Source organism: Gouania willdenowi, chromosome 6, assembly GCF_900634775.1.
Source record: "Gouania willdenowi chromosome 6, fGouWil2.1, whole genome shotgun sequence".
NCBI lineage: Eukaryota > Metazoa > Chordata > Actinopteri > Blenniiformes > Gobiesocidae > Gouania > Gouania willdenowi.
In genome coordinates, this window is record NC_041049.1 from 14,532,096 (window position 1) to 14,552,001 (window position 19,906).

Below are 19,906 nucleotides of genomic sequence, written 5' to 3' on the forward strand. Positions count from 1 at the left end.
CCTTTCCTGTCAAGCAACTGTCATATAAAGGCCACAAGAGCCCAAAAAATCCTTTTAAAAAAAAAAAAAAAAAAAAACATGCACATTTCTCCGCAAACACAGCATTATAAATGCTGATATTTTCACCACGTGTTTATAACCTAATGCACACCTTGGATGTACATGACATGTTTGTGTGTAATTAAATATCCTACTGGTTTTTTTTTTTTGTTTTTCCTTGCCAAAGGAGGGTCAAAGGACAGGGGATGACATTTATTATCCATCTGCTTAAGTCCAGCAAACATTATTGCAAACTTTATTCATCAATTTATCATGCGCATGTCCCACCAGAGAAATCGCACCCGCAAATATAGCCCTTTATAACACTACAGAGTACAGAGTATGTACACATTTGTACATCCAACCTTCAAACACACACTCATTTGGCCATAATTGACAACTCTACTTAAGCTCCCACTATATGAATACATACTTCCGACGGGCACTGTACTAGTTTTAGGAAAGACAGACATACTCCTCTAAATAATAAGCACTCAATGTTTTCCTCACTTGAAAGCAAAGCATCAAGGTTTTTTGTCTTCGTCATATATCTAATGTCTAAAGAAGCATCCAATCAGAGCACAGACAGCCATCTCTATGAAGACAGGAATAGCTCTTCCTGGACAATAAGGTGCTTAAAATAAACTTCCTCTATTCAAAAACACTGCCTGAGACCTCTCCTTATCCAGTCAGGAAGGAAAGGACTTTGGGTGTGGCTGACGGAGAATCAGGCCATCTGTTTCAGAGCGTATTTGTTTACGTTTACATAACACAGCTAGTTTCTCATAGGCTGCGGGTGTAGGTCACGGATCAAAAATAATTATTTAGAACAAAGGACGACAAGTGTGGCATCTGAAACTGCACAGGTTCAAACAAAACAGCCTCAGTCCTCTGCTGCCGTGTTTGTGTTAAAGAAAAACTCAAAGGCTTGAGTTGTCTGACTTTTTGTCTAAAAGCCAAATATAATTAGATTCCTCTCCAGACAGAATAAAACTCCTTGTTTAATGGTCTGACCTAAAAGCAGTAAAGCACAGCCACCTGAACTGTCACTCATTGTAATCACTTGGGCTGAATTGGAGCCAAAGTCAACCCTGAAAAAGCTCGGGTTGACTTTCAGTCGGCCAACTGCACTTAGTCAAGCTGCTCTGCTCACATCTGCCTGATGGTGGAAAGTTTTACTTGTGGCAGTTGGAGAACTTAACAGAAGCTTCTGGATTTTCTTTTATGCTTGTTGTTCCCATGGCTGAGAATAGAAAGCCAAACCGACAGATAAACAGGTGAAGTGTCTCGTTTGTCAGTGAGTTCAAGGCACGCATTTATGAACTTTTATGTACATTGTTAGCTTGTCTACCTCATCGATGGATGAACAAACACAGACTTTAACTTTTAGCTATACAGTATGTATTTTTAGTAAAGCTACTTTCTATGTTTTTCTCCTTTTGTGCTGTGGGTTGGTTCTTCTTTGTGCCCACAATGCCCTGCGCAATACACTCACTTCTTATGTTTGTTCCCATCGGAGTTTGTTTAAGAGGTAGAGTTGGTCTTCCAATAACCGAAGGGTTGGGGATTCAAATTCTGCTCTAACCTAATCATTGTCGTCGTGTCCTTGCACTTTACCCACATTGCCTCATATGAATGGGTATGAATTGTGCATGAATGTTGGTGGTGGTCAGAGAGGCCGTAGGCGCACAATGGCAGCCACGCTTCTGTACCACCACTGGTATGACTGATTTGAATGAACAATGGTTTCTATAACTTCTGTAATGGGCTTTGAGTCTCCTTGGAAAAAGCGCTCTATAAATCCAAGCCATTATTATTATTATTATTATATTATTATTATTATTATTATTATTACCAACTGCGTAGTTCTCTGTTTCCCATTTGTTTGCTTCTTTGATCTACATCAAAGTTAGCTTGCGTGTTCACACCTCACGAAACTAACCAGACTTTACGGGGAAATAAATCATTTTGCGGTTAAAGCAAGTTAAAGAGAACTTGTGTGAATTTTATCTACGACCTCACATTCATACTGAAGAACTCAGTTTCCTGTTGATTGAGACTAGAAAAACAAACTGACTAAAGAAAATGTATTATTTGGATCTTGTTTCACTAAGATTGTGGTCATCAGTCTTGAAAGTTGAAATGTAAAGTATGGTAATGCCCCTTCTTTACATATTATCATTTAAAATCTGTGAGGGAGTGTTAAAGCACTATGTATTGGGATAATTAGTTTCATTGGCATCTCTTTTGGGAGCTACCCTTCAATCAGAAGGTGCCATTTTCCTATTGGTCAAAGCCGTAAAGACTGTCTGTTTTTGGTTGGTTTCCAAATGCGTTATGATGAACTATGTTCATCTTCATTCTGTTACATCAAACAATGAGAAATAAAGCTGACACAGCTGAATTAATCCACCGTTTTTCCCTAAAATGGGAAGAGACACAAAAGGGGTAGAAAGAGACCGGTCATAAAAGTGGCCAGAAGCTGCACGGTCAGCAAGTGTTATAATGGCCTGTAGGCTATGAGGCACAGCTCTATGTGAGAGCCCAGCGTGCGCTCCCAGGCAGCGTTAGCTCAGGTTTAATGGTCTCAGTAAAGCAGCACTAGTGCTCGCTGGTGCGGGAATGGCCTTTATTAGACAGCAGAGCAAAGCTGGAGCATTAAGCCTGGGGTGGTTTCAGCTCAGTCAACCAGTCATTCTCTCCATTTATTGTATGCGGTTTATTATACAACTTCTAAGATGTAGTCAATTGCTGTGTTCATTTACGAGTTCCTGTCCCATGTAATACGTTTTGTGTAATTCCAAGCACTGTTGTACACCATCACGCTAACAGCTGAATCAAAAGAAAGTAGCTGCTGATAAATAATGACAAGCTCTTGCAGTTCGACAAAAACTAACAAAGAGAAGATGTTAAACTGAGCTCCCATCTTCACTCACAACCGCTTTAAAACTGCTGTTAGGCTGCAAAATCACATGCAGGAAAAAAAACTTACCGTAATTTAACCCTTGTTAGGATCGGACCAGGTGTTTGTTTCATACATATGTAGTAAATTAGCACAAATGTGAGTCAGAAAACTCAAGGCCACCAAAATACAAGTGCACATGCCAAGCATATGGCATGAAGTACGACGATATATGAGCCTTTTACTAGAAGTGTAAATGTAGAGATTTCCAACAAATTTGTATTCCATCCAAAAGTATAATGCCACAATATTTAACACTTCACTCACTATTAGTTGGCAACAGACTCATTATGTTGGTGTGGAGAGCATTGGACCAATGTAAAAAACTAGGTTTATTTGGAGGGGACCATTACCTTTTCTATTTCTTGAGCTTTGCTTGCTATAGCCAGGGAACGTCGCTCTTGAAAGGTCTCTGTAGACTTTTGACTCTCTTCAACCACAGAGGCCACCAATTGATCCTCTTTTTCTGCTTCTGGGGGAACTTTGTCTTCCTGAAAGTCAAAATGAAAAAGGAATATAAGCCCTACTTTTTATTATGTCAGAAAAACTTTTAAATTGTCTGAAACTATCATGTGTTTATACCAGTGGGGTATTCCTCACTCTGAACAAAGCTGGACTTTCAAGCCCCTCAAGTAACGTCCTATTTTACAATGAATCACATGATCACAAACTAAATTAAAGTAATCACCTGAAAATGTGAAAGTGCAGCAGTCAAAAATACGGGAAATAAAGGTACATTGTTTGCAATCTGTGGCAAAAAGCTTAAAAAAACTAAAAAGGAAATACATTTTCTCATTATTATTTTTGCACTCTAGTTCCACGTTCCATTTTGTTCCTGGTCACATATCTAATACAGTCTAATAATTTCATTATCTTTCAATTTCTGCTACATTTCTAGGTTTCTCATGATTACATTCTTTGTGTTTTGTTTAATGTTACTGATCTCAGAAAGGCATTTGGCAACTTCAAACTGAAATTATTAGTTTTCGGGGCTTAAAAATGCCAGGAAAGAGTCTTTCCTTTTTTGTTTTTACACTTTCTTAAAAAATCAGCTAAACATTTGCTTAAACCACAGTGATAGTAATTTATAACAACAATACATAAGCAATGACAGAAGCACAGAAGTCATAACTAAACCAAGTGTCATTAAAGTTCAACTACTGACGAGTTTATTTCCAACACGAGTGTGAGCAACTTTGCGAGTCAAAGCAGAAATGCAATGCAATGACCTGACCTACTGAATGTTTATAGCTATGATGCGGTTGATGAGGCGTACTAAAGGGTAGAGCTGGGATGTATAGGCATTTCTATAATGGCAAACCTACAATAGGAAATGAGCTTGTTCAGTTAGAAAACTAAAAATTGGAATTGGTTTGGTAAACGGTTCAATCATCCAGGTTCTTTTTGAACAGGAATGCTCAGAAAACGCACGTTGCACCAGTCAGTGTTTCTCCGAGCTTTGTTGTCTTGAAATGAAATCTTCTGAAACTGAAAACCTGTCCCAAGCATAAAAAATAGAACTTTTATAAGTAAAAATACAAACAATCATAACAAACGACAAAGATTTTTGCTTGACGGGGGCAAACCTTTCTTTAACCTCCGATAGTTCATTACTATTTTTGTCTGTTGTCGCGCAAATTAGCGTTGCCTTTTTTTTCTTTTTGATAAAACCACTGTTTTAGGCTTTTTTAAAAAAAAAAATGGAATAAAAATTGATTAACATTTTTTTTTTTAAACATACAAATTAAATTTTTGGGTGGGATGCTGTTGGCAGGGCTGGTGTGTCCGTTGGGAGGGGGTGGGGGTGGGAACAATGAAAATGTTTTGTTTTTTCTGTTTGCAGAGTAGAACATTAACAGTCAAAATGCATTGCTGAAATTTGAGAAAGCAGGTGATCTGAAGTATGGCTGGGCAAAAAATCGACTTAATTGATTTGTTTACCCAATGAGTATGTGTGCCACAGGCATGTTTAATTTTTTATTCGCACCATGGTGAGATGCTAAGGGAACAGTTTATTTATTTTTTTTAAATTGTAATGTTATATGTTATAAAATATGTAGTTATCGGATTTCTTAATCAGAAAATTTAAGCTACTGTGAAGTTGCTGTTGCTCTTTTGCTTAAACCTGGTTCAAAGCTTGAAATAGTGGAATGACAGAGCCTCATTTACTTCTTATTTTGGGATTGTTTTATGCATTTTGCACTTTTGACACTATATCTGATGTCTGTAGTCATTTTTAAGTGCATTGAAAAAAAAAAAGAAAAATCGAAAATCCAATCTCGAATTTTTCTTTAAAAAAAATCGGAGATTTTTTTTTGAGGCAAAATCGCCCAGCCCTACTCTGAAGCTGTAATAATGCTGTAATGTGCAGAGAGGAAAAAGCAGCACCTTCAAGTGTTCCTGTTAAATCCAAACAGGATCAAGAAAAGGTTGAGAAATGAGGCCAACTTGGATCAGCGCTCAATTTCTTTTGCTCATTTCTTTTGACTATTAAAGGCTGAAGGCGAGGACGCCGAGCTGCCCGAGCATGACAAAAGTCCACTCATACATTACAGAAAACAGGATGATGTCATGATTCACTTGGATTTGATTGAAGGAATACATTACAGAAGATTAAACATCACAAAGCTTTGTGTACTCTAAAATAAAATGCACAACTCATGAAGAATCATCCTATTATTCCTCCTTCCTCCCTGAGGCTATGCCTGGAAGGAGCCAGATGTGTGGGATGGAGCAGGATTGAAAGATTTCATTTGTCAGTCCCTAGTCTTCATCACCTCAGGAAAAAAACCCTCAGTATTTGTTTTCCAGCTTTCTCTGGGTACAGGCCAACCTCAGAGGAACATTCCACTTCATAGCAAAGACAAAAAAAAAGAATCTTGGCTGATTTATTTCCTACTAATTGATTTTATTAGATATCAAGTGAGGAAATGCGTCTCCAGAGTTACAAAAGGTTATTAAACTAAATAATCATGTGTAAATTCCATTTTTATTCACTCTAACAATTCTCTATTAGATCAAATGTGGTCTTCTTGTCTCAATGGTCCCAGTTATTACCTTGTTCCCCTCCACTAAGGGTTACACTGCATTCAGCAGGAATTTGTGGTGCAGAGATGAAAACCCTTCGGTGACCTTTTCTGTTCCAGGACGTGCTCTCCACCCACCGAGCCACCCTGGCTCACAGCCAGAGCTGCTCTTTTAGGTCCCGTCTTTGGTCTCCCTGTCTGGGATGGCTCCAGAGAGCCTGCGTGTGTGTGTTTGTTTGAATCTCCACAGCAGGCAGTGACCGGGGCCATTAGTGCGAGCTTTACTGGGGGCACAGCGCAGGCCTTTCATCTCGACCAAGGTTATGGGTTTGTGCCCCAGGAACAGGGAATAACAATGCACCACAGGACAGATCAAACACAGCAGCAGATGCAGACGTGGTGTGCCTGTAGGTGTGTGTGTGTGTGTGTGTGTGTGTGTCTGTGGATGGGTGAGGCATTTTTTTAAAGAACTTTCATCACAGCAGTGGATAGGCTGGTGGTGGGTGGTTCTTTCCAAAAAAAAAAAAAAAAAATGCACATCAGCCAGAGAGAAGAACACAGGGTTTAAAAGCAGCGTCTTGTAATTTAACGAATACTCTTTTCGTCATTCGTAAAGCATCCGAGTGGCTTTTTACAGGCAAAAATCTAGTGTAGCTTTCCCAACTCTAACTGAAAAGGTTTTCCAAAAGTTTAATAGGCGCAGGCATAGTAAAGCTACAATGGAACCAATTATAATTTTATTGTTAGAACATTTCAGAATATTGTTTCAATATTTTCAACCTATAAAATGTGAAGATATTGAAATAAATATTCAGTACATAAAGCAAAAATGGGCAACTGCTATTTCAGCAGGGCCACAAAACTGTGATTGTGTCTGATCCGAGGGCCACATAATCAACTGTCATGTTCATTTAGTTGATTAGTTTAATAATGACCAAGCTGAGCATTAACACAGAAACTTTCCTGTCAATTTGCGCATTTTTGTTGTTTTTATATGTTTTTTGTATATTTTTATGACAATTTTTGTGTTTTTGTTGCCATTTTTGTTTTTCTGTCATTTTGTCTGTTTAGTTATCGTCTTGTTTTTACTTTGTCGTATTTAGAGCCAATTTGTTTATTTCTGTTGTTTTGTCTTTTTGGAGTAAATTTTTGTATTTTCCTTGTTATTTTTTGTATTTTTCTGTCATTTCTGCTGTTATTTTCTGTATTTTTTTTTGTCTTTTTGTGCATTTGTTCACCACTCCGTGTATTTTTGCAGTTCTTTCATGTATTTTTCCGTCATTATGTGTGTTTCTTTCTGAGTCTAGTCTGAGGGCCACATGTGGCCACCGGGCCGCCAGTTGCCCATGTCTGGCATAAAGCCTTCCAGTTGAAAACAATAACTGTAGAAGCCATTTTCATGATCTGTGAAGTGATTGTAGTAAACTGAATAAAAACTCAGCCTAAGACGCACATCAGGGTTGCAGTCAATTACATTTACGTCTTCAATTACTCATGTTCAAAATTACAACTCAAATATGATTACGGTAACGCGCATTTCTCCCAAATACAATTCAAATTACAATTGTTCTTTTCCCCTGAAATTCAATAACAATTACATTCTCAATTAATAAAGTTCAATTACAAATAATCAACAATCACTGAACCTGAAATAAATAACCTCACAAAATGTAACCTTCCTCTTGTGTTAGCTTTGTGTTAGCATCTCTTGTAATTTTTGCTTTGACCCATGTCCTAAGTCAGCTGTAAAATACGCAAACTTACCTTGTTAGGCTTCCTTATTCATGAAAATATTGGTATTCAATTGTAATTGACAGTTTCTATAAAATTTCATTGCCAATCACAAATCTAATTATCTAACCTAAATTACATTTCAATTATGATTACAACAGCAACAATTACAATTATAGGTATGCCATAATTGTAATTAACTATCAATTACACAATAATCAGAATTGACCCCAACACTGATGCACATCCTCCCCTCAGGATTATAGGGAACACCGTCCTGTGACATCTCCGATGAAAGTTATTCTCTCAGATGGTAAAAAAAGAAAGGATTGTTCATTGTAAACAGAGTAAACACATCCCGATCAGTTCCTCCTTAGGGACTTCTTCTGGCTTTGCTGTGGAGATGCAGCGATAACGCTATGACTCGGGCTACTGACTTAGCCTGCATACTTCTGGGTGGCCGAAGCCAGACACACTGTGTTTAATCACATCTGATTGTATTTACACTCCTCCGTAGTGCTGGAGATGGATGAAATCAGCCAAACAAATTCTTATTTGGAAAGCCGTCGGGAAGATATATCGGTGTTCGATACCTAAAGACTTTTTTTTTAAACATCGTCAGCAATTGTACACTTTCTCCTGAGCCATCATCAAATCTTCTGACTGAGGTCTGCTTACACCTCAAGTAAACAAAGCCCTTGTCTGACATTAGTGTTCTGTATGAGGAAATCTAATTTAGAACATCCGCTATGGTATGCTGTATAACAGGGTTGGGGTCAATTATAGTTGTAATCGCGTAATTGCTGATTAATTACAACTAGGATATAATTGTCATTGAAAGAAAATTCAGAAAATTGACTTTGTAATTGGTATGAAAACTGTAATTTAAATGTAATTAAAAGCAAAACTGAGGAGGCATGTTACAGTTCTATGGCTTACATATACTGTATGCAGTTAATTATTAAAATATGTTTCATATCACGTTTACCTGTCCGTTATCATGACATCCTTATGGTTTTACCATCTAAAAATAAATAATTAACTGAAATCTAGGGGTATGATGACACCAAAAATATGAATTCACTAACAAGATAAGTTCTTGTTTTTCACAGCTGACTGAGGACTAGAGTCAAAATAAAAATCATAAGAGACGCTAAGAGAAAGCTAACACAAGAGGAAGGTTAAGTTTTATGAGGTTATTAATTTCAGACTGAGTAATTGTTGAATCATTGTAATTTAACTTTAATAACTGAAAACGTAATTGTTATCAACTTTCAGGGGAAAGTATAAAAAAAAAAAGGAGTCATCGTAATCACAATTGAGTTGCAATTGAAGACATACTCATGGCCCGGGGGCCAAATTCGGCCCTTTGGAGGATCCCATTCGGCCCGTACCGCAGGAGAAAGTAAAAATGACAGAGAAAATATGAATCATTGTGTTAATGAAACTCAACAATCAGTTTTCCGGGTGCTTTTATCACATGGTGGCAGTCATTTTTAATGTTAAATTGTTGAAAAAAGAAAATTCAAAATTCTTACAAAATCCTTTCCTCAAATTATTACACAATATTTCCATTAATTAAATTGAAATTGGCCATAAAATCTAGGAAATTTAAAGTGAATACCCTGCTGGGACTGATATCTGTAACTTTTTGCTTGCATATTGTTGGTTTCATACCCATTTAGTTATTTTTGTTAACGTAGAAGTGCAAACTAGGACACAATTATGTTGAAATTACTTGTTTTCTCACATAAAATCTATGACCCACTTGAGGTCAAACTGCTCTGTATTTGGCCCCTGAACTAAAATGAGTTTGACACAACTGTCATAAGAGATGCTAACAGAAAGCTAACACAAGAGGAAGGTTACATTTTTAGGGCTAATTTATTTCAAGCTCAGTAATTGTGATTAATTGTAATTGAACTTTAGTAATTGATAACGTACATGTAATTGACTTTCTGGGGAAAAATAATAATTAAAATTTTATTTTATTTTTTAAAAGGCCAGTCAACATAGTTGTAATTAACATGGATAATAGAAGAGCCCAACCCTAACGTGTAATAAACACTATCATGGGATGTGCTTCAGGTAACTTTAGGGAAAACAACATTTTCTCACCTTGTTTGAAGCTGCACTGTGTGGAGAACTTTCTCTGGAGAGACCAGGGATTTTGTCTAAAAAACATTTAAAAGAAGAAAGAAAACATTAACGGACACATTTTGAACATAAAAACAGGAGAAAGGATTAACTGTGAATTGTTAAATGTGAGGACAAGGAGTGGGAGGCAGAAATTCCATGGAGAGCCCAATTAGTACGTCTAAAAATATGTCTGCATGTCTGTGCCCAGGGAAATCTGGTCTTAGTGAAGGGTTTGATGTTTGGCCCCAGGATCCAGACAGGTAACTAAGCTAGAACATCTGGAACAATCAAGAAACAGCTGGTTTACAACCCCTATTGGCTGTATTGACCGTGACACATTCATAGCACACATAACCTCCTCTTTGGTCACTTACTTTCCATTTATTCTCCCCGTAGCAACGGAATCAAACCCACACACACACACACACAATGTCACGATGCTTTAGTTTAACTTCACCCACTGCCAGCTAAATTAAATGAAAACACTTCAGAGGGTAAGCTCTGGCTTCAGGGAAATTCATCAGACATTCTACACCTTCAGCCTCCACGTCCACACGGGCTGGTGGCATCTTTATGGAGCCTGACAAAACGAAGAGGAAGGTGGGCTGCAGGACACATTAGAAACGCTCCGTGTCACTCTCAGGTTACGCACACAAACTGGTTAACCGCTGCACCCATTAAAAGACAGCTTTGCATTCCCTCTTGCTTCAATTCATTTGCAATTTTGCATTGGCAGAAAAAGACAAGAGTCAGTCTTTCTATAAGAAACTCTGCCATTACTTTATTTGTTGATTAAGAAAAAAATTGCAATACGTATGAAGCATTAAAGCTGATATCAAGAGTTTGAGAAACATCTTGATGCCCCGCCCTAAACAGCATCACTTCCTCCCACTGCCTCTACCAATCTACCAAAAGCCACGCGTATACTTTTCTGCACGTGCATTGCGGAACATAAGGTTGCATAGATATAGGTCTATGGGTCAGGTAAGAGCCAAAATCATATTTACCCGTTTGCTGTTGTGACGCAGTAGACCATAGTAAGACTAGTTAGGTATTTTTTCGCATTTCAAAAGAATCATACATAAACATAGATTTCTCAGAAACTCCGGATATCAGCTTTAATGCAATATATTTTGCCGTTTCTAAATCAGTATTTTTACTTTTACTTAAGTACGTTTTTAAAGAAGTAAAGTCATTTGTTACATTTCTACACTCAACCTTTACTGAGTAAATTACATATTTTTTGTTTTAAAATGATCAACGGACATTGTGAAACTACAAAAAAATGAATGCTAAATCCACTTTTTTAGCCCTTCAATGCATTTTGTTGTATATTTAGAGTGTTTAGAAGTACAGAAAAGTTCAAATTAGTCTCTTCAGGTGCTCCGTTGATATCTTTATATTCTGTTTTGGTCATATTTTTCAATCTGTTTCGATTTTTCTATTCTCTATTACGTTTTTTGAACAATAACGTCACAGTATTTGCAGCGGAACTGCCAAATTAGGACATCGACTCCAGGCCCAAATTTCGAGCAATCCGCCATTTTTATTTCTCGCTTTTATTTTGTAGTCCACGCTCAAGGATGCCGACGTTACGAGAGGATAAGTCAAAATGTTCGGGTGTTGGATGTAGTAACCCACACGCTTCATTATACCGTCTCCCAGCATCAGAACCTTTTCAAAGTGCCTGGTTGAGTTTTATTTTTCATGGAAATGTACCCACATCTGTGGGTAAGGTCATTTTTGTGTGCGCGAAGCACTTCAAGGATGACTGCTTCAGCAACCTCCGCCAGTATAAAGAAGGATTTGCCGAAAGACTTTGTCTGATTGAGGGTTCAATTCCTTCTGTCTTTGGAGACGATGAATAGAGCACTTCGGTAAGCTGTAAATAACGCTAAAAAGTATATTTATTTGTTTTTTTATAAAACAAATAAAGAATGTACTACTAAAGAGGAGACAAGACTCATGCAGAAAAACACTTTTGCACTTAATATATACAGTATTTAGTCAGCCAGGCCTTCGTGCTACTTGGATTGGACTAAAACAAGTGGAAAAAGCATTCAAGATTTAGTAATAATCCAATATTACAGAAATCTTGATGGAACATTATGCGTTTACTCAGCTGACCAGCTCATGTGCATTAGGAAAAGATTAAAGAAGCAATATTCTGGACTGAGAAAAGAAAACCAAAAATAGTTGAAACATACAAGAATATGTATTAAGTGCAAATGTATTTCAACAACCAAAAAAAAAGGGTGAAAAGAGTCTAAAATCTAATCTACTGAGTCAGTCAAAAAGAAATAATGCAGCAGCTATAGACCTGAGTGAAAGAGTCTTCCTCTAGATTGTGGCTGCAATTTGAATGCATAAAAATAGGTAGTGATTCATAAATTCAAATACATTTATTATTGGTTTTCTTTGCTTTTTTCCCCCCAAATGAGAAACAATAAAACCCTGACAAATCAGTCTTCCCTTTCACCCAGCTCAGGCTGCTGCTGTTAATGGCTCTGAGTACAGACCTAAAGTGTCATGGCCACTCTGCTGAGGAAAGTGCGCCCCCCAGAGGAGCTCAGAAACAACCGCGTGACCTTCTGGACCGTCGGCACCTAGAAAGCCGACAGTAGTCAGCCACAGTCAGGTGCAGCTGAACAGTGAAATAATAAACAGCGGTGGCAAAAATATAGATGTATTTCCTGCACATGAAGTGAGTCTGTGTCACTTCTTTGAGTTCAAGCAAAAAATAGACAATGCGACTGAAACCAATTCAATGATTTGGAAAAAAGTTTTTGCAGCTAGCTGGACCACCAAAACCAGTATTTCTACACTTCATTTATTTAACTCAGACTATATTTTTGTTTATTTTGTGACTTTTACTTACACTACAGTCTCAGGGTTTCTACAGTTTCGGTCAAATTAAAGACTTTTTAAGACTTTTTAATGCCATTTCAAATTCAATTTAAGACTAACTTCACAGTAAACACAAATGGGGAAAAAAACGCCACATCAATAACATAGGGTTAGGGTACATTTTTTCCAGTGTGCAAACATACTGATAAAACAAAATGATAGTAAAATACAATAAAATCACTCAAAACACAAGTTGACTACAAAAATAGCCAGAAATCTATGAAACGACCACGAAAATACAAAAAATTAAAAACCATTAAAAAAAAAAGCCATTCAGAAAGATCTTCGTTGGACAATTTTCATTACATTTACATTTCTCCATGTTGTTGAAAGTTGCTACAAGCATGACGCGCATCTTTACAGAGTCCCACTACAACCATGTTACCGTTTTTTAGTTGGTTACGCTGTCGTGATTGCATGATGTTACGGTAAATTATATATTTTTTGAATGTGAGACTTATTACAATCATAAAATGAGACTTAATATGCATTAAAATGTAAGACTTTTCAAACCTTGATTTAAAACATTACACAAGATTCATGAATTTAATGCCTTTTAAGACTTTTTAACTCAATGAGTGTCTTTGACGTCTATAGATGTCAATTGTGTTTTCCGGCTGGGGTTGCTAGGAGACAGTGACAAAGCTCTCCGGTGAATATCTAACTTGGACAATGGTGTAGTGACTGACAGGTGACATGTAGGTGAAAGCAGAGCACCTTTAGATGAGAGATCACCCGTGATGGGCAGAGCGCAGAGGAAGAGGAAAGTTTATAAGACAGAAAATGGCGCTATGAGAGTTGATACTGAAGTTCACAGCAGCTCACAGCAGCGCACACTTGACCAGAGCATGTGTGGAACCTAAGTAGACTATTGAGAGTGTCGTGATGGTGAGATAAAATGATCAAAAAAATGGGGCAAGCGGTGAAACTCGGCATGTCCGGGAGGAGGAGGAAGTTGCGTGTGTGGAGAATGACGGGGGAGAGGCTTGGAAAAAAGCCAAAATACACTAAGAAATCCATTCAACTCTGACCCAGATAGCATAATAATAACCTTGGTCTCAATGTTGTTTTTGTAGTTTTATAGAAGGAAACCAATGTTGAGGTGTCGCTAAAGCAAAAAAAATGCTTCAAAGTCACTAAAAGATTTTTTCAGAAGACGTTTTTCTCAGCTTTTTGTTACAAACTGGCGATTTGTGTGAAACTTGCCTCTATTCAACTGCTGATTACAGAAGAACAAAACAAGCTAGAAATGTAATTCTTTTTTCTGATTAAATTAGAGACTTTAATCTTTCAGAATATGTCAGAACTCAGATTGTTATAGTACAAAATATTCTGTGGGTCTTTAAAAATTTGTCAAAATGCTCTAAAACAGCTGGCACTGAGGGGGTAGAAATTTTGAAAATGGCTGGCACTGAATGAGTTAAGGATCCGCAGGAACCTTGAGTCTATTCCAATAGGACAGAATATGACAACATAGGAATGGTAGAGCTAGTTTCTACGTACTCTTGCCTTGGAGCGAGGAGAATGCCGCAGCCTTGACTCTGTCGGGCGAGTATCCTCTGCTGCTCACGCTGGAACCAGAGCGACTGTGAGGGGAGCGGGGCCCGTCTCTACGTGTGGGAGAACGATCTCTGTGGGGAGGAAGGAGTCCAGCCTTTCTCCTGAAAAGCTCGTCACTGGAGGCGCTGAGATCCAAAGAGCAACACAATGGATGAATAATAATAATTTAAAAAAAAAAAGTTATTTTAAAAACTCAAATGTAAGCTTGTTTGTCTCTTTTTTTGCATACATATTGGATGATATATTTATTCCATAATCGATTGAAACCAGGGTTGAGGTCAATTACAATTGTGTAATTGATAAATAATTACAATGATGATGTCATTCTAACAGTAATTATAATTGTAAAAATCAGTTGCTCTTGTAATCGTAATTAAATGGTAATTGAGTTCAGATAATTGACTTTGTCATGGAAATTCTATAAAAACTGTCATTTATAATTTAACGCAAACCTGGGGAACCATGTGTCAGTTCTACACATACAGTATGTAGTTAATTATTAATATATATATTTAGTATCAAGCTTTCCCACACTTTACCATTTTACAAAAATTGAAATGGAGGGGTAAACGAACACAAAAAAGGCTCAGAAGTCCACACCATGAATATTAAAACCTATATTTTCATTGATTAGGAAGCCTAACAAGGTAATCAATAAAAGGACAGAAATGAGATAGTAGATATTTGTTTTTAGTGTATTTTACAGCTGATTTAAGACCTGTTATCATAATAGGTGCTAACAGAAAGCTAACACAAGAGGAAGGTCAACTTTTATGAACTTATTTATTACAGACTCAATATATACTGTATGATCAAATGTAATTGAATTTTAATAATTGAGAACATAATCGACTTTCTGAGGATAAAAAAATAATTGTAATTTAATTGTAATTGGGAAAAATGCTGGTCACTAATCGTAATTGAGTTGTAATTGAACATGAGTAATTAAAGATGTAATTGTAACTGAAATATGTAATTGACCCAAACCCTGGGTTTAAAAATGTTTTTTTTTTTTTTTACTTCAGTCCACCTTGATTAAACATCAAACATATTTTCTAAATTTTTATTATTTTATTTTATTTTTTTACACTCCATTAAAGCTGTGGTTGAAGTATTTTTTTTCTTCCTCGTACCTTTTGTCTATGTTCAGGATGGCCTGCACCAAAGAGTCTTCCCCACTATCAGGGAGAGGTCTGGGTGTTGGATAGACGCCCTGGCTTCGCATGTTATGAGTAGGTGGAGCTCGGCTGCTAAAGAGTTTAACACATTTAATTATGTTCATGTGTTTGTCAAAGAAATAAAATAGTGCATCAATTTATTTATTTTTTTTAAGATGAAATCATAGTCTAGGCCTTTTTAAATCAACAAATCAATGATCATTTGTTCAAAAACAAAATTTCAACCTTTGAAATTTTGTTTTTATCCCTACCATAAAGACTCTATTTGGTGACATTTTCACGCATTGCATTGTCGGATGTAGAGTTGTAGAGACGCGTGTAGAAGAGCTTGTACTTTGTTCTGATATCACGGGGAATAACAGAAACAAACTACAACAAAAATTGTTTCAAGCAAATCACTGTCCTATTTGTCTGGTACAGAAACACAAGAAATCACGGTAATGATGCGTTCACACCGGATGCGTCACAAAATGTCCGTATGTCCAGACTACATACAAAGTCAATGAATATATGCGTCCCAGATGCGAAATCTTTCCAGTGCGGCAGTGTGGTGCGATCCACACGTTAAGGCCGTGAGAGCGCGATCCCGATTTTACGCAAGAGTTGAAAATATTGAACTCTTGTGGCTGTTTTGCATGATGAAAGCCAATCAGAGTCTTTGTTGACGATGACGTCAGGCCGTCAACACGAACACCGGTCTGTTCACCCATTCAACCATGGAGTAGAAGCTGTGTGTGACCACCTGGAGCTGTATGACACGGCCTTTATAACCGGGACCGGACTAGGAAGGATTTGGCGTGGAGGAGAATCGCCGAGGAGGTTGTAGTAGCAGGTAAAAGTTCTCTCTGTAGTTTTCATCTTTGAAAGTCGGCACTGAGCTACTATAGCATTAGCTGCTAATCACAACGGCTTTTTCCACTGGTGGTTTATGTTTGTGAGAGGAGAAAAAGGAGCGCAGCGCCTCGCTTCAGCAGGCAGTGAAACTCACCGAGTTGGATGTGTCGCTGGTGGGCGGGGTTTCGCTTCAAACGCACTTATGATGAGAATGGGAACATTTTTTGATCCTGTGGACCCTACGGTACATTTCGTACGGCAGATACGTCCGCTGCCACAGAAGACGTATTCGGTGTGAAAGCAGCATAAGAACGGGACTCCACATCCCACAATGCAATGCATGAAAATGTCAGCAAACAGTGTTTATGGTGGGGATTAAAACAAAAACAAAAAACTGTCAAGAAGCAATTTGACCTTTTTTTCCCTTTCTTTTTGTATTAATGATGTTAGATTCATTGATCTACGAGGCCTACACCATGATTTCATCTGATAAAATATTGTCAAAGATATATTATAATACTAAACAAACAAACTTTAGGTGAATTAAAAAAAATATAATGAATAAGAATATTAGTCAAAAAGACCAGATCAACCCTAGGTTGTCTGTTGTAATAGTCACATGGTGTCCCCTCCTGCTTCTGCTGCCTTTGTAGCTCCAAACACATTCTTTCTAAGTCTCCTCTCTAAAGTCTCAGTGATCTCTCAGATGACATCTGACCTCATCCTCAGTCGAACCCAATAATCTACAGTCCAGACCTGACCTCGTTCACCTTTCATTGCCAGAATTGTTTGTGTGGAGATATTATCCCTGTCTGTGCAGTAAAGTCTATGTCAGAGTTGATCTCTAACTCCATTTACTCTGTGCATTTTTGGAACTTACACGTTAACACAACAATTCAACAATTTAAGAACCCAAAACCTGAAGCATTTCCCACTTTCAGGCAGAAAGATAAATTCATCTAATAACGGAGCACCAAAAAGGCATATTTTTATCGAGACATTCCAACAGACACACAGAGGGAACTGTTTCTATTTCTATTGCCGCATGATTGGTCTGAGAATGAAATAAATTGAACACGGCTTTGCAAGACAAAACCAGTTTACCCAAATTCTACAGATCGTCCTGGATGTGGCTCCTCCCTCTGCCCTCTGTATGGAAAATCCTCCTTCACATAAAGAAACAAAATAAGGACAAAGGTTGTAAACCAGTTTCACTTTAGATGATTTGTAACCAATTAAGTGGTAAGAACCTTATTTAATCCATATGCTTTATATCAGTGGTTCTCAAACATTTTTGGATCAAGTACCCCATTTCTCTTACTTTAGGAATCCAAGTACCCCCTTTGTCAGACTACAACATTTTGCTCAGAATTATGTGGAAAAAAAACCTTTAGAGCATAATGATGGAATGAACGAGTATTAACACACATTTTAAATAATAATTTTTGTAAATAAATGATTCATTTCTATAGTTTTTATCATTTACGGTAATATCCTGCATGGTGTGGTACCAAGACTGACCTTTGTATTTTCAGTTCATGTTCTAATTTTGATCATCATTTTGTGTCATTTTGTTGTTTGTCTGTTGTTTTTTTAATTTAGTATATTTTTTACCTACTTTCTGTGTTTTTGTTATTTTTGTGTGTTGTTGGTAATATGCAATTATTCTCTCTTAGTGTGTGTTTTTGCTGTCATTTTGTGTATTTTGCTGTTTGTCTGTTGTTTCATTATTCAGTATATTATTCTCTTATTTTGTGTGTTTTTGTTGTCTTTTTGAGAGTTTCTGGTAATATTCAGAGTAATTATCATTTTTAACTAAAAATAAACATTATAAAACCTCATATTTTTAATGCATTCATTTGTTAATTTTCCAACTGCATGCCCTTAAATGAAAATATTTTGCTCCTTGAATATAAAATAACTTGAATATTTACTCCCTTTAGGAAGACTTTGGGCAGTTGATATTCAAATGTAAAAATTATACAGTTATAGATCTGTCTTTCTTGACTCCTAAATGTTACTTAAATGCCAAGTTAGACTCTATTTTAACGGGCTTTGTTTTTATAAATTTACGTACTGACAGTTATTCATTCCACCAAATTACTGAAAACGACCTCCTCACCCTCCTTGAAGGTACGCCTCTTCGTTCAGCAGGAAAACGAGCACCGTCGCCATGGTGGCCCCTCTGATCTTCATGGTAACCACGGGGACCGCCTCCATTTGGGTAAAAACGAGAACCACCTTCATAATCATATCCACCACCACGCCCATAGTCGTCCTCGGGCCTCCCAAAAGGGCCTCTCCTCTCTCCTCCTCCCCGGGGGTACTGACCCTACCCACAACACAAATTACCGTTACTTACATTTATAGCTGGGAATTTTTCTCCAACTGTGATTCTGCTAAAACAATCGATCGTCTGACATGAAACAATCTAATCTGCGGGACTCTACTGGCAACATTTCACTCTAATTTGCACTTTTCATTTCTTATAGAGAGTTTTTTTTTTTTTTTAGAATAGATTGTGTTAAATTGTTTAAATTAGGGCGTATTTATCACTTTTTATCAGTTTTAGATGTGGAAATTTGTTTATGTATCATGTTTGAATTATTTATTTTGATTTCTCATGATAAATATTCTTTTCCTGGTCATTTTATATCATTTTACACACAAGGTCCATGTGCACAGCAGAATGTTTTATCCATTCCATTTACTTTATATCTAGCCAAAATGTCGGAAGAACAATAATAAATGGACATGTCATATACCAATAATTGAAAAAGTAACCATTTACATCAGTGATATATGGTTTGGTTTTTTCTAACTAAAATCCTTACTTGCCATGCGGCAGCAGATTGATGCCCTACTTTTGCTACATGACAAGTGACCTTTAAAAGTTATTGTTAAGCCCTATATGAATATAACTATACTGTTTCATCTGCAATAGTTTAAAATAAGGATGTCATGGTGGGGGGAAAAAATTATTTTAAGATTTACTGAAGGTGCAGATTTTAAAAATCGATTCTCCATCCCAGAATCGGTCTTTTTATTGTATTTTTACCATTATCGTGGGCGACCACTGGGTGGCGGTAATGCACCAACAAGTGAGTGCACAAACGAGGAAGATCTGCAGCAGGACAAACCAACAACCGTGATTAAACCCACACCTGTACGATATAAATTCAAAGTATGGACATACTTTTCATTGATTCCATGGCGAACAAGTTTAGACATTACCAAAACTCTGCTCCGGACGAGTAGCGTATTGTGTAACACAACGAGCAGCGATGGGGGCTGATCAGCTGTACGCCCGAGGTGCGCACGTCTTTACAGCGAAACTCTGACAGACCTCAGACCTCTGTCCAGACTTGTGCTCAGACTGATGTACAACTATTTTAACATTGTGTACAACGTAAAGCCACAGTTTGATCACACTACAGAGTAGATAACATGTGTAACATTGATGATTATAATGATGATGATGACTAATGTGTGCTGATAATTTCTGAATGTAGAAATATAAGAAGTTAATA

General features: G+C 37.2%; 1 protein-coding gene across 5 annotated transcripts in view; it reads right to left on the reverse strand.

Moving 5' to 3' along the window:
* The window catches only part of pphln1 (periphilin 1), a 30,944-nt gene that overhangs the window by 5,367 nt on the left and 5,671 nt on the right, over positions 1–19,906 (reverse strand). For 3 of the 5 annotated variants that reach the window (XM_028450799.1, XM_028450800.1, XM_028450801.1), the window contains exons 3-8: positions 18,499–18,708; positions 17,481–17,542; positions 15,498–15,614; positions 14,308–14,489; positions 9,877–9,932; positions 3,355–3,492 (exon numbers count right to left, since the gene is read on the reverse strand). In XM_028450799.1, the coding sequence (XP_028306600.1) occupies positions 3,355–3,492; positions 9,877–9,932; positions 14,308–14,489; positions 15,498–15,614; positions 17,481–17,542; positions 18,499–18,708 (765 nt within the window). The remainder of the gene's footprint in view (positions 1–3,354; positions 3,493–9,876; positions 9,933–14,307; positions 14,490–15,497; positions 15,615–17,480; positions 17,543–18,498; positions 18,709–19,906) is intronic. The other 2 variants (XM_028450802.1, XM_028450803.1) reach the window with 2 other exon arrangements.